Source organism: Xiphias gladius, chromosome 16 (assembly GCF_016859285.1).
Source record: "Xiphias gladius isolate SHS-SW01 ecotype Sanya breed wild chromosome 16, ASM1685928v1, whole genome shotgun sequence".
Taxonomy (NCBI): Eukaryota; Metazoa; Chordata; class Actinopteri; order Istiophoriformes; family Xiphiidae; genus Xiphias; species Xiphias gladius.
This window is the reverse complement of record NC_053415.1, coordinates 3,398,897-3,415,287: the sequence shown is the minus strand read 5'-3', so window position 1 is coordinate 3,415,287 and position 16,391 is coordinate 3,398,897. Positions and strand designations below refer to the sequence as shown.

The window sequence follows — 16,391 nt, the reverse complement described above, 5'->3', positions numbered from 1 at the left end:
GGGATTCTATCTGTGTTCTATCTGTAGTCTATGAACATTCTTCATCATTTGATATTCTTCTGTCTTTTTAAGTTGCAACCTCAAAGATTTTCATGCAAATAAATGTCGGTTAAGTCACGATCTATCGCTGAGTGAGGTAATAGAATGGTGATTCAGCCTATGACCCACTGATGAAAGTATGCGATATTTATATATTATCAGTATTACCAACTGGTGTCTGTGGCGACACCACAGACATGTTGTATTAAGTTACTGCTAATGCAAACCAAACATTTCCTACTGCTGCAACTTCACCTTAAAAACATTTAACTGGCGACACTCGAGTTGATTTTATTATGAAGTAGTCACAGGAAATTAAAAAATAAATATAAAAACATCATTCAAAGTGATACTTACTTGGTATCTTCAAAGTACAACTACTACAAGGCTTTAGTGCTTCAATCAGTCTATGCTGTAGGATAATATTGGTATAGAGAAGCACAGTGAAATGGCTTTGTCATCGCTTACAGCCTAAAGGAAAAAAATGAAATGAAGAAGACAGGAGGGGGCCTTCCAATACAGGAGTACACTCCTACTGTGGAGCTGGCCCTCCGCAGTAATGAGGGTCACTTATATAAAATATTGTCAGGGAAATCCAAAGGGTTTTGCTGATCTCAGAACACTCTTGTCCTCCTAGGAAACCCTCCCAAGATCTGTGCATCGAGATCCACGGGATCTTGTACGAATGGTGATGCCATTTTCCAAGAAACTTGATAGGTCAGTTTTTATACAAGTTGATCTGTTATCTCGAACATTACCTGTTCCGGAGCAGGTTAGGTGAGCAGCATATGTTACCATTGCGATGTACCTCGCTAAGAAGTGAACTGCTGGTGTAAAACTGAAACTCAGGGTTAAACCTGGTTACTTCGCTAACCCCAAATGATGCTTCGTAGTATTGGCCTCTGCTGTATTAAACTGCATTTGCTGTTACCACCTGTAACTGCAGGTGTCGCCAAATTAACCAGGACTGAAATCTTCGAGATTGCCACTTTGACAAAAAAACACATCACGCAATACAGAGCAACTAAAGGTAATCTAGCCAGCATCATTTGAAGTAGAAAATACATGTAACATCTGTCGGGATTTGGCATATCAGATTGAAGGTACAAACTTTTATGATGGACAAGTTTTACATTAAACTGTTTAACAACCTCACTGATGCTTCAGAAGTAGACATAACAGTAGAAATTTGAAACTTAAGACTGTTTTTTTTTCTGACTCAGGACAGAGTTTGATTACAGCTTAGTCACCATCAGCATTGTCCTCATTTCCTATCTTTAAAATCTGGCTGGCTTTCACTTCAGCAGCACCATAAGAACTTGTCAAATTACTTTAACTGAAACAGGCGCTCTTTGAGCTGGATCAAAGCACATCAGTGTTTAAACTCTGAATATATCTACTGTGACAAAAATGCTCTATTCTGAGGTACTTTTCATGGACTACACAACAGACAATGCAGTGTATTTTTGTTCCACTGGGCTAGCATAATACAGAGTAAATCATCTTCCAAATAATTATTTCTGAGTAAACTAAATTTGCAATCAATAAATATTGGTAAACCAGTATGAAATTAGCTGTCAACAATGTTATCTTGTTCAATTTGCTCTTAAAAATGGCGATCAGTCAAGAGAAAATATAGAACTAATGACATTATCTGAAAGTATTTCCACTGATTAGGTGAGTTAGTCAGAGAAATCCCCTGAGGCCAGATGTATAAACAATGTGTGCACACGAAAAACATGCAGACACCACTTCCTCCATATAAACTGGTATTAATAAAAGAACAAGCCATGAGATGACGCCTCAGCAACACTATAGACCATGTGGATACATTGTTTTCTAGTGCAAGGTGCGTGTCACATGGTCTAGCAGATATGATCAATACAATATTAGATATAATCTAGTGATAAAATATTATAACAATCAGTGGTGCATTTAATTAATTAGGTTTGTGAGCTCAACTTTATTTTTTTTTTCATTCAGTTAAAGGCCTCTTTGATTTCCCTGTTTTTATGTATTTTAAATGTATCCTTTATTTTCAGCCTCTTTTTAAAGTCTTTTGCAGTGCTGTAAAACAGGGGTTTCAAAGTCTGACTCTAAATAGCCACAGCCGTGTGTAATAGCCACACATAATGACAGCTGCTCTGACTTTGTAGGAGAACCTTGCTGATGCCACAAGACAAATCAATGAAATTGTTTCTTCTTTGTTGTTATTTTCATTGGAATGTCCAAAGACTGGTGAAGGAGGCAAAAGCATTAATATGAAAACAACTGGTTAGGGGCCTTTGTGCACCCATTTATGGCTATTTTTAAGAGTGGAAATAAGGCTTGTGTATGTGCACCTACTTTCAAAGGCTGAATCCAAATGCTTGGAATCCTGGCTGACTCCCTGGCTGTGGCTGAATTTGCTCCCTCAGTCATTCATTCACTATTCCCTTTATAAGAGACACTCAACAGGTTTCTTTGTAGCTAGCAGAAGGGAAAGAATGCAGGCCGGTGGTGTTTCTACAGTCGTCAAATCACGAATCCGAACCAACGCGCCAAAATTGAAAAACAGTAGAGGGTTAGCAAAAAATAGCGTGAACTTACTGTGAATGATGAGTCTCGATCAGTATATATTTGAAAATGAACATGGTTTCAGAGACTCCCACTCAAGGATGGGTGCTGGGAAAAGTGGGCCACCCACCTCTGATTAGAGGGTGTTAACATTCTTTTTTTTTTTATATAAATTTAATGACGTAAAGGAGTCCTCAAGGGTTGGCTCCATGTCAGCACTGGCCTTGCAAGGCTCAGGATAATTTAAAAAAGTAGATGACGTGTTGAGTCACTTTCAAGCCATGAAATGCAGATTTTTATAACTTTGGTAAGAAAAGTCAATATCTACACCAGCATCGATGTGCTTCATCACAGTAGAGTCATATCATTTAGTTTACAGCTCAAAAAGCACGTTTAAGTGTAAGAAACATTTTTGGTCACAGGATGGGATACAGGTTCAGGAACTTCAATACACTTCCCATGGAAATGATTTGTCTCAAAGCATATTCTTTATCCTCATGGTCCAGCACCATCAGACTTGACGCAATGATAGTGATAATGTCAGGATACAAATGACTGAATTGCCCGAGGTATTGGTCTGCATGTTTGGACTGACTGCAATTTATAAAAACAGAACCATGCTTATGCAAATATATATATATATATATATATTTATATAAATAAAAAAAATAAAAATATAAATTTTTATATATATATATATATATATATATATATATATATGTCTAAAAACTGTCTATGCGTATATCTGTCTGCATGTACAGAGGGTTTAATTGTGAGCCTACACCAAATTTTTGTGACTCAAGAACCTTAAAAATGATGTGACTATACATATAAATGTCTTGAAGGTACTGGCTGTTGCATACAGCCATACACTCACACTCAGATGTACTTTATCTTGTCATAATGAAACTGGATGCTAAAATTGGTATTTCAAAAAAAGAGGCTCAGTCCTTTGCACTTACATAAATCACTGAGTGTCATTCTTACCAAACTTCCTGTTGAGATCCCTACTGTGTAAATCCACAGTGTTACCGCGTGGCTTGAGAAATATAGCACATTCTTTTACACATCCTTGTGCTCCCATCACTGATGTGCTCACTAGGAGAGGACCACTGACATGGCTCCCTGCTTCCCTGACAATCCCAGTTTATAGCTGCACTCTGCATGTGGGTGGACCTGACACTTTCAAGGACTGCTGATGACACGAGCCTCGGGCTGCATCCAGCCTTGTTAAACTTGGTGAGACCCAAGCAGTTAAGACCCACGAAAAATCTGCTGCCTCGTCCTAATTGGATTTCTTATCTGGGCTAGTGACGTAAGGACAGAGCTATGATATGAAAAGGGGGCATTTAAGAGGATAACAGAGAGCCGTTAAGACCTCAGCGTCAGACGACGGGGGTCAGACATGGAGAGATTAGCATTTTTTTGTGCAACACAGAGGAGTTTTGGAGTTCTAAATCCTGACCATGATCCTTTCTTGTTTCACTAATTTCTGAGACAGGTCTGCTGTGAGCTGGAGGCAAGGTGCATCATGCCTAGCTAAAGTAGATCCTTCAGCACATCAGACACTCCAAACCACTGCTCCCCGCGTCTATAATTTGGTGAAATTTTATGCAATACGAATTGTGAATGTACCTCCGGTTCATTTTCCCTAAAAGTAAAAAGACAGGCAGTGAAAGACAACAGTGCAGCACACAGAGATTTAGAAAATGTCTTTTTGTAAGCAGGCACTCCTGCAAACCATCAGGGCATCAGCCCACGGCAACTGTTTAAGCAACAGAAAATGAGGCTGAATATTCTCAAGGAATGTATTGTAATTCAAGCTCTGTTTATCGTCACTGAAAGAAAGCAAAGATCCTACAACAATTTTGGATCAGCAAGTCTGTCACTGTAGAATATTGGTGTTTTGGTTTTTATATTTGTTCAGACAATCTATCTATGTGTATGTGCCAGTACATCAAGCGGTAGTGAAGCGTCACGACAGCTACAGTTTTTTGTCAGGACAAAAAATAATACAAGCTCTGTCAATCCTCTAATTCTTCTATTTCACCTGGGCAACACCGTTTCTGTTCACTTCCTTCTCTGCCATTTTAAAACCGTCCTCATAAACACAAGTATTTGACATGGACTAAACACAACAGTAAGAACAAGATACTACCTTTTTTTCTTCTGTTCAGAGTGTTTGACAACAAATTTTAGTCCACTGAATACCTGTCATTTCTGCCCTGTCTGTTTTCTTTTCCTTGGCTGTCAAAGCTAATTGACTGCTTTTTCTAATTACCTTCATTGATCTTCATTGGTTTAAATCAGTCACAAACTCCCAAACGACCATCCTGGCCACTGTGACAGTTTGTAGATACTTCAAATCAAACTGATGGGAATGGATTCCTCAATCCTGACTGACTGTGAAACTCTAATCCTATAAATGGTCTCATGCAGTTAGGAAGGTTTACCACTTGGTTATAGTCTTTCTCAGTGATGCGGCTCATTACCTATCAAGCACTACCAACTTGGTTTTGAACAGAGCTCAAACCATAAAGTGTAGAGATGTCGACAATGACAATGACCGTAAAAAATTTAAAAAAGTAATGCCAACATGCTTTGTGACTATGCATATACTTGCATATTTTCTCTAAGCTCTTACAGAAAGGAAAATCAATGGACTTTCAGTGATTTTTTGGCCCCCACCTTTGTTTACATTTATATCCACTATGTGATACACTGGTGTTTGAATCAAAATGTGATGACGGTGTGTCGTGTTGTCGCTGTCAATTAAACCACACCCACACACTCCTGAGGAAGCAGATTAACTGTAGTTTGGAGTATCAAAGTAAGTAATACCTAGAGATGTTTCTTTAACTTTGATTTAATTGTTGCTTATTTTGTCATTAATATTTAAATGTTATACAGAAATACTTGCGTTTTAAATTCCATTTTTTCAGAGCTCGGAGGGATAATACTGATTAATAGTAACAATACATCTTGACTCGTCGTAGCTTGGGCCATTCTTTCTATCACTTATGTTACCATTGTACTCACCAAGGGAATTGCTGACATCAGAACAATGCTAAAAGTAGGTCAAACTCGCCAGTTAGTCAAACTTATTTGGAGTAGAAAACAAATGGTAAAAGTATTACCCAAATTTTGCAGACCAATTTCCTGGTTAAACTTTGACTTGTGGTATTTGTAGTTGTGCACTTACAGTTTTCCTGTGTGTAATAAGCTATTATTAAAAACATTTTAAGTGTGCTCACTTTCAGTTTTACTCCGAAGTAAAGTGGGTTAGACAACTTTTGGCTTGTTTACAACCTGCCTGGTTATTGGACGGATTGTGCTTCTTCCACCATCTGACTCTAAGCAATGAACCTATGTTGGCCAAAGCTATGTAAACAAGAAACAAGTTGAAATAAACCACAATTATAATTTGATTCCAAAACATAGCTGCCCGGGTTGCAAGTACTGAAGAGCTTAAGAGCGCAAAGAGCAATAGACTACAGCACAGTTTCAGTCTTATTCAGTCTACACAACATTAGCTAACCCAAAGCAATAAAGGGGGAAAACACTGAAAATAAAAACGCTCGCTGCTGAGACCGTTCACAACAACCAACCCATACAAACCCATGTTCTCAACTTGATGCTCATTCTGGTTCTCGTAAAGACTCGCTACCCTCAGTACGTTCCATACATGCTGAACTGCACTAAGAAGAATGCCAAAGACATCTCTCGAGAGCGTCAGGGTTTCCCGGATTCATTCACGTACAAACAGTAGACTGATTGTTAGCCTGTCAACTTGTTAGCTTGTCAGCCTCTGGATCTTTCTCCTGATTCCTGCTGTCTGCAGGGTTTGGAGGGACTCACTGCTGCAGTTTGGTTAAGTCACACATACAAGTTGCAAGCTTTTTGGTTCATTTACAGCGAAAATAATACACACGTAGCATCTACAAAGTTATCAAAGTAACTTAAGTAAAAACACTTTGATTGATTTCATAAGTTATCAGGTTTATGTAGCCTAAAGCTTAATATTTTGGGAGGATAATAAAACATATTGTTTAAATTCCACTCCATTTCATGTTTGTTTGCCCTGCACTCTTGTGGCCGAAAAGGCACACAATGCTCAATGCTTGAAATACTCGAAACAGTCGATACATTTAGAGGTCTGCATCCGGTAAATACCCGGCACTAATCTAAACCATACAACGTGAGAGCCACAATCTCACTTTAAACAAAGTGCCTTTTATAAGCATCTTTTTTTTGTGGCTGATAAAATGGTTGGACGGTTGGTCAAAATCAGCCACCAACGCCTCTATGCGTTTGAGCTACATCAGCAGCAGCACAGGCAGATGACAGATGAAGAGCTGGCTTCGGCACAAGGGTCACAGAGAAAGACCCCAGCATCAGGGGCACACATGGCTCTGCAAGCAGTCAGTCATGGCTGGTGATGGGGTCTCACAGCGCAGAACCCACAAGCAGGGCAGCGCATTATCTGATTTCCCCCTGCCAGAAATGTTGAAACACCACGAGAAAAAAGCATCACGGATCCAATTAACCGATGTCATATTTTCACCCAATTTTCTTCTCAAGTTGTACGCCACTAATTATCACATTCAGCCTTGTATTCCAAAATTAGAGCCCTTTGGGATAGTGGGGAAGAGGATCGATACATTTGCCCCAAGCTACATTTCTCTGGTGGGACATCGAGGTTGAAAAGTGATGCAGGACCCGCGGCAGAATCGATACCGCTGTTGAGTAACACACACATAGACAAACGCGAGCGTGTGCGTGCGCGCGCACACACAAACACACACACTGCATGACAAGAAACCGCGCACACACCAGCACAAAAATTCCACACTCCTTCATCCCAGGTTCAGGTGCACAATGTGAAGACAATGCGGGTGCTGCCGTGTACAGACGTTTCTCGATCGTGACTGAGACAGAAAAAGACGGTGTTAATTGCACCATCTGTCCTCTCACTATTTCCCATTATCTTAAAACACACACACACACACACACACACACACACACACACACACACACACACACACACACACTTCCTGGAACCTCCTTGTGAACATGTTATTGCGATTTGTTAATTGTAACAACAGGTTGGAAATCAGGATGATCTCCTGAGACTATGCAAAGTTAAGCAGCTGATATACCATCACATACCTTTATTGGTTTCAGCTCTGTGGGACTCGGTGCTTTGTTTTAAGGGAGACTCTATCATTTCATTTTTCAGCCCATACAGACAATATCATAATAAGGAGCACGACGTGATATGAATGAAATCTCGCCAATGCGCCAGTCCGTGGCTCATCTACTACATTTACACTGGACGTCAGGAACTGGAGCTTCCCCATTCAAACCCGGCCAGAGGATCCAGGTTACTTGCTTACTTTCGTGTCAGAATGAAACTGCCTCAAATAGGAGCCGTGACTCCATCGCGTTATCACGGCGGATGCTGATATGCCTGTCCTCAAACCATCTCCAAAGTGCTGCGCGTCAATGCGCATAGCCGTTCCCCAAGCCCGCGCCGAAGTTTTGAGCCGTTACAGAGCTGCTGCTGATAAAGAGCGACATAAAACAGGAATAATTCCATTACAGCTAAGAATCATCCTTGATAAAGCGTACCTTGATGGCCTTCGTGGACTGGCATTTAACTTGATGCGATACAGTGGCGGTTTGGTTCATCTTGGGACGCCGGCACGAGTGGTCCTCCTATCCAGGTGGCACAAACCAGCAGAGGAGAGAAGCAAAGCGAGTCCCGTCTCTAACTCTACCGCGTGGGATGCTCACTGTTTACGGTCTTCGTTCGGTGTGCGGCTGAGGCGCGCGACCGCATCTGACAGCTACTGTAGGTGCCTCGCGCAGCGCAGCCCAGCGCAGCCCAGCGCAGCGCAGCGCGCCATGTGCACAAATGACCGGTGATGATTGGTAACCAGGGGCGACCGCAGGAATTGCATGAGGTGGCCAGAGGGTAGTAAAAGTCGAAGTATGACAAGGTCGGTGTCTGTGCCAGCATTCCTAGACAAAAAGCCACAAGAAGTGCAAAAAAAGGAATAGGGCCAATAAAGTATGCATATGTACCGTAAATAAATACATGAAATAACCAGTGCATAGCTAGGTTTTCAAATGATATCTAATGGGCAGCATGGTACAGAAAGCAATTAAATGAATTCTATAGACACAGACACCGTTAGAAACACACACGGATAAAACACCTTGTAATATTGATGCAGGACTGGATTAACCTGAAAATAAGGTCCAGGGCAAAATTTGACCCCTTGCTGTTTCCAATCTCTGTTGTGTGTCAAACATTTGGCCTTTAAAGTTGCACTAATCAATATTTTGATATTAAGAATGGATCAAACGGTTATGTGTAACATAAAAGGTGTTGCTCATAGCCACAGAGGCAGAGAGAGTTACCACCCGACTTTACAGTTTCACTCAGATCTTTGGGGATTTTTGCCCTCTTTAAAGCCCAGGCTAATCTTTTCAGTGAAGAAGAAAAGCCCAGTGTACGCTACCTGCTCGGCACCAAACAGCTGACAAACAACATTAGCGACTAGCTATTAGGGGACATGATAAATATGGTGGATCAGTTAGCAACCAAAGAGCCAGATATTTCATTCTGGGGTTGGCTGAGACCAAAACAGAACATTTGTCAAGTCAGCAGAAACACAACTCCTAATAAAATGCTAATGTTGCTCCATGTCTGCTTAATGTGCAAATAGGCAACTCTTTGCTATGCTAGTCACACTGATTTAAGGTGATTGAAATGTCAGTGTTGTGTTGTTCCGCTGCCTATAAGTGGCAAAAATTAATACTGATTCAAGTTCCGGTCAGTTTTATTCATATAGCCCAAAATCATAACTCACAAATATCCCTCAGATGGTTTTAATTTCACATTATGCACAGTCCACACTGCAAGTTTGCTGTGCATCAACTAATTAGTGGTAATTTGATTAAACACAAATTTAGTCAAGTACAGTATATGCACCAAGTAAACATAATATCAGCTGAAATAGACTAGAAAAGGTATTCAAATTTGAACAGACATTAAGGCCCCTCAACTCCACACAGCTTTCAAATTGTGAACAAATTGAGGGGCTGCCTCAAGGTTCTCATCATTTTAGCTTACACAGAGCTTTAGTGGTGCATAGTTACAAACAGAGAAACCTTTAATACATGATGTTGACCAGAGATCCTAGTTCACGAAAATTAGCCTGCACATAATGGGGGACTAAGAAGGATAAAAGTGATGCTTCATCCAATCATGGGGCATCCAGCTGATTTGAAAAACCAATAATGTACACCTGATTTTACTCTCTATGACTTTTGGCTAACGTCTTTATGTTGCTAACTGTTAAAGCAAATTTTTCATAACTCCATCTACTTTCACTAAAACACCACAGGAAGGAAAATTGCCACCTTTAAGTCATTTTAAACCTTGATTGCTGCACACATAGCTGGAACTCCAGTGTCCAGAAGTTAAACCTTTTTGGTCCATGATTGCAGAACTGTAATGTCGTCCTTACATCTGTGAAATGAGAAATAGAATGAATGGATATTACAATCATACACCTCAGGAATAGTACAGTCAGATAGAAATCTTCTCAATTCACCATTCTTGACACTGTGGATAAATAATAGAAATTAACATTGAAAAATACCCTAATCATGGATGGTATGGCATACAGGGACACAATCTTATTATATAGCTTAGGGAAACTCTCAGTTACAGGGGAAAGGCACTGATATGAGGTGATTTCACAGGCAGGGGAGAAATATGTTTCTTCATGACACAGTGAGTAAATGTGTCTGCCGTGGCCTTCAGAAGCTGATAAATTACACACAGCCCTCTGGTGTCATGGTGTTTCAGCTGTGCTTCTTTGTCTAAGAAAAAAACTGCCTTCCATTCTTTTTGCTGTCTTTTGTTGTCTAATTTCTGTTCTCTGCATGTCTCCCTGTGTCCCGCTTTGCAAATAGTTATGGCTGAACATGTTGAGATATTCAGGTATCCTCTGTATCAAAGGAATGGGGGTTAATTGAACAATTGTAGCACATCTGTTTCCCATCATGCATTGTTACCTGAGGGGTTCATTAGAGGGATGTTGTACAGAAAACCTGCCTATTATATCTTGACTAGCTTTTTGCCCCTACAAGGGTCTGAGGCTGCAGAGCAATGTCTGTATATGGGGAGCAGACCAAACACCACACAAGATAATGCTATTCATTTGTATTCATTTATTGCATGCTCTTGTCTCAGTCTGCAGTGTATCAATTCCCAGCATAGAGCCATATCATATTCAAGTGTATTTAAGCCATTAAGCTTTGATGTAAACCGGAGAGTTGATGCTATTTCTAGAAGGAGGCTACACTGTGCTAATTAAGGTCATGTGATTATATACAGCTAAAAGAACTTAATATGTCAGGCAGGTATAAATTACTTTAGGTGGTTTCTCATACATGTTCAGACTTTCTTGTAATTACTTCCCCTGTGCAGCCGTGTATTGGCAGATGAATTAATAGGCTGTGAAGGGAGCTCGGTGTAAATGCCTGGGCTTGATTTCATGCAAGGGGATGTGTATACTGCGACTAAAACAACAATTTCAGGTTCACTTTTCCTTGTCATGCCTGAATAAATGATGAGAGTGTGTATGAATGCGTATATGGCGGCGTGTGGGAGTGAGCATCTTTGAGTGCGTATGTATCTTGCACTTAGTTGTACGCGCATTGTATCTGTCTCACTGTCTTACTGTCGCCGTATCTGCATATGAAAACCTTTAAAAATCACTGACTTGAAAAACTTCATCACTTTTATTTTGTGTTGATGTTTTTGCTTCAGGATGACATGCTTTCCAAGTGTTTCGATATATTTTCAGTGCTTGATGAAGCCATTTCAGAACCCACTGGATAACTTTAACAATAAGAGTTTTATTTCTTAGTTCCTTTAATGTTGACATGTGAAAAACAGGTAAGGTTGGGAAACGTTTTATTCAATAACAACCATATTCAGATATAGTAGATACACATGCATGATTTACATTACTAAATGTGTGCTTGCATCCATGTGCAAATGTGTGTACATGGGCACATCTCAGTGATAAAAAGCTCTCCTCTGTATTGTTGGTGCATACAATTAAAGAGCATTGAGATACAATACATATCACTCTTCAATAAGTAATATTTCCTCTCTTATATAGCCATAAGCAGAGCACCACGGGTGATGTGCATGACTGAGCATGCATGCATCATGTAATAGGTTCTTTCAATGACTACAAAGCACCATTGTGTGCATAGTGCTCAATGCGAAGTGAGTGGTGGATGTGGGTAATAGATAAATAGTACCTACAGGCAAAACTGGATTCAACCAACTAAATGAATGGCGGCCTGCCTTCTCTTCACACTGACAGAGCTGAGCATTAAAGCAATTCCTGAGAGCCTCACATTAAATAAAGAAGACACATGCAAAAGCTGTGGCTAAGAAAGCAAGAATCAATATGTTATAGTTCATTCAGCTAACTTATCAATCCTTCCATCCTTTCGGGTTCTTGAATCTACGGATATCTGTAGCCTAAGCCATACAAATATAACATAGAGATTCCATTAAAAGTATGCTTCTTTGGAGTATAACAATAGGCGCTGCATGCACATATTGGTGTCTAAAAATAAAACCAATAACCTGCTGGACGGAGCAATGTTCAATTTCTATTGCAATATGCATTCATTTAGAATTTTATTCATTTCAAGTAAAAAAACCCAAAGAAAAACCTTATTCATGTTTGGGAACATTTCATGCAACGCTAGTTCAAACATTGAGGGATATTACAGCGATTTACAAAAAGTGTGTTAGGTCTCGTACAAAAATGAAGAATAACTCAAAGAATTAAATTTCTGTAAAATCATGCCAAAAAGAAATTAAATTCCCTTGTTCCTGACCTGAAAAGTGACCCTTATGTTATTCCCTTTGAACATGCTTTTGTCCCATTCTTTCCTGTCTTCTAGAGCATCAATGTATGGGAGTGAAAACATGGTAACCCTGAATATTAAATGGCCCAGGGCTAAGTAAATGTGCATACTTCTTTCAATCAAAGTTCTTGACCTATGATTGGATCTCTGCAATAATACACATTTGAAGTGTTTGTCGCAACATGAACAGTCCTGCGGTGCAGATTTGGGTCATTTGATACGTAAATAAAAATGCTAAAATGTTCGGATTTCAGTGAGTGAAATCATACATATGCATTGTGATCGGCTTTAAAGTTTAATAAGCTTACATAATGAGTCCTATTAATAAACCAAAATGCTGCTTGTGGTGTAAATCATTATGCATGACCAAAACTGTGGGATGAAGGAGAAGAAGGCTTCAACTATTTGAAGTGATGAAAAATGTTATGTATGAACACAGCGGGCAATCAATGTGATTAATCATTAGCCTTAGTGGGAAATTGGACTTATCCAAATTCAGACGTACCCAAAGGATTTGATTGAGGAGACTAATTGTCTGTTAGAGGAATTAATTAACTACATGTTCACTGGGGACTGGATCATACACACAACACGAGTGATTTGCCTTGCTTCAGTAAGATGACACTGGTTATGAGGACTTGGAGAAACAGTCTCTTTGAAGCTCCACTCTTGCAAAGGATGGGATGGAATCAATTCTGTTCAATTTGCTTTGAAGGGGAAATAGCTTCCTCATCTCACAGAGTCCATCACAGCTCAGTGGCATGCAAAGACTTGTCCCTGTTTACTCTTTGTTGTGAAACCGAAAGCCAGCAATTTGCATTTTTTAAACAGTTTCGACAGTGTCTGATTACCTGTCTTTTTTTTGTTTGTTTGTTTGTTTGCTTTTGTACCTGTAGAGACTAAATGAAAAGCATCCACAGAAACCCTTTCATCTAACTTCAAAAACTTTACACAGTGATTACTGGCATTTATGATACACCCTGACCATGTCAAGATTGTGTATTTCCTGCATATATGCCCTAGTATACATTCTCAAGGATGAATTTCACTTCTCCTCGGGCCTGAGGTCTCTGTGAATGGTTTTTAAGATTTCGTAATGAGGATGGGGCCTGGTGGAGGCAGTTGTCCGCACCTTGATTTCATGGGTCATAATTTCTGCGGTTCGCTCACCTTGTCCCTGGAATCGCCTCTAAATGAGATTTTAAGTCTTCCCATCCTTCCACTGGCTGCACTCAGTTGGGTTACATGCAAGAAATGCCTGGCTAGGAAACTGGATATTTGTCCGAATCTTCATGGCCACTTGCAAGCGAGTGTGTGATGCAAGTTGTTATCCTGTGGACAGAAGCGCAACAATGGGACCCTTAGATGCTGATAGTGACACATGCTTTACACCGTATTTATGATTTAGCTGGCAGCTTCTCCTTCATAGAGGGAAAGCATGTCCATGAAGTGGGAATGTACTTTCAATTTTAGCATCTATTTATTTTCACAACAGGAAAGAGGACAGATGGTGAGGAAAAATATTTGGTAGCAAAATCTAAATACCATGTGAGTGAGTAGCCAAGGCTCAGGAGCAGTTATTGCATTAATGATAGATCAGTAAGGGATGCTTTTTTCTTAAGCAGCAGCCAATAGCTGAGCTAACATGGAGACCCAGAGTGTTCAATATCAAATAAATAAATGAAATAAATAATCACATGGATACATGGTGTAAAATAAATAAACGAAACAATAATTTGTAAACTAAAAAATTATTACATTTCAATTGATTATTATGTTATTTCATCATTCTGATTTTTATAATAACAGAGTTTTAGGGCTTCACTTTTATTTCAAAATATAATTTTTAGTTTAAAAATGTGCTTATTTCATTATGTCACTTTTTCATGACATAATGTCTTTTCATGACAGTGGTGTAGATGGTAAATGGACTGTACTTATATAGCACCTTTCTAGTCTTATCAACCACTCAAAGGGCTTTACACTACTGCCACATTCACCCATTCGACACACATTAATACAGCACTCTTTCCTATACATACGGCACCTTCTACACACACACACACACATACTCACACACCGTTTATACATCGGCGGCAATTTGGGATTCAGTATCTTGCCACAGGGCACTTCGACATGCAGACTGGAGGAGCTGGAACCTCTGACCTTCCGGTGAGTGGACAACCCGCTCTACCTCCTGAGCCCCAGTCACCCCTGTAGTCACCACTCTCTCTCTTTTAAGTCAATCACAAACCCTCCGCCTCTTAAAGTAACAAGCTCAACAACTGGTACCAGACTTAGCCAGTTAACACCTGTTAGCTAAAGCAACAACAATACAATAGATACAATACAGTACAATATTTATTAGGCCACAGCGTGAACATTGATCTTTTGGTACCAGGAAAAAAATGCAGAGCAAGTTTTTGTGTGGGTGTTGATGGACAATATATAGAAATGAAATTGAGACATACATGCATGTATTTATTTATTAAACAACATTTTTTCTATTACATGTATTGCATTGTTGTGTCAGTGCAGCTTTTTTGCGCTTTCTTTATCAGGGAATCCCATCATTCTGGACCTTTTTGTATCAGTATGTTATTAGTTATAGCTATTGCAAAAGCTGCTGTTGTAGCCAATTAAGGTGAGATGAAATGATCAAAATGATTATGAAAATATTCATTGTTATGTAGCATTTCACAATGTTTTCTTCAAGCCCAAACCTCCCCTCTCTCTTACAGGAGGCCATCTCTCTTGTTTTTTTAAAGGATTCATCGAAGGAGTTCACCTGCATCCTTTTTGACTTGCAGTGTACAGTTTATTCAATGCTACTTTGTCTGGACAAATGGATCATCTGATCAATCATTTATCATGTCTGATTCTCATCACGTCTACACGTGTCTCTCTCTCTCTCCCTCACACACCTAGGATGCTGTGAATTGTTTTAGGATTCATCGCAGTGAATTCATCACAGTGGAGTGTGCATTTTTAAGAACAGTTTTACAAGATTCAAGAACTAGTCAGCAGGAAACATGAAAAAAGCAGTGTTTTCAACCAACTCCCTGGAGCTCCCTGGACAGTCAACAGTTACAAGGTAGAAATGAGAAGTTGCCTTTTGTTTCCTTCTGCCTGAAATCAAGGACCCATTGTTTCAAAAGTCACAAAGAATTTCAAATGGCAAATTTTCCAGCGTTATCATTGTAAACTGCTTATGTTCCATACAGGAGCAGAAAGCTTAACAGCTTTAGCAACAGTGACTAAGGGGCTTAGCAAACAGTCAATTCACTAAGAGGAAGCACATCTGTCATGAAATGTGTTTGTTGTAGTTGTAATTTTTTCACTCACAGACCCAGACACAAACTTTAAGACTAAACAACACTGTATCTCTCCATACCTTCTGGGGCCATTGTAGCTCTTCATCTACCATGCCAATAATTGCAGATAGCTAATACAAAAAGCCATTTTAGCAGGTAAACTGCCCTTTTAGCTCATCAAGCAGGTCATTGTGGCTCAAACAAGCTCTCTGTGGCTCTTTTCAGCTTCACCCTTTACTGATCCACTCTCCTAATTATTATAATACGCCACAGCGCTGTCACTTTACAAAGCCATAATGTGCTGCAATGGCCCAACAGGTCAGTGCCATAATGCTCACTTTCTCTCAAAATAAGACATTTGCATTCAGTGATGAATCCATGTGGTGTAGGGCCTATGAGGATGATGGGAGAAATGAGCAATTAAGTTTGGCAATTAGACCAAGGGCCAACAGTACTGTCTTGATATTAACACAATCAAAGAAACATAATTATACACAATTAGTTTGAGTG

General features: G+C 39.7%; 1 protein-coding gene across 1 annotated transcript in view; it reads right to left on the bottom strand.

Annotated features, from left to right (window-relative positions):
• Positions 1 to 8,286, bottom strand: part of LOC120801336 (inactive dipeptidyl peptidase 10-like) — a 201,847-nt gene extending 193,561 nt beyond the window's left edge. Inside the window, exon 1 of the mRNA XM_040148211.1 lies at positions 8,227 to 8,286. Within this exon, the coding sequence (XP_040004145.1) occupies positions 8,227 to 8,286 (60 nt within the window). The remainder of the gene's footprint in view (positions 1 to 8,226) is intronic.
• Positions 8,287 to 16,391: the final 8,105 nt, after the last annotated feature.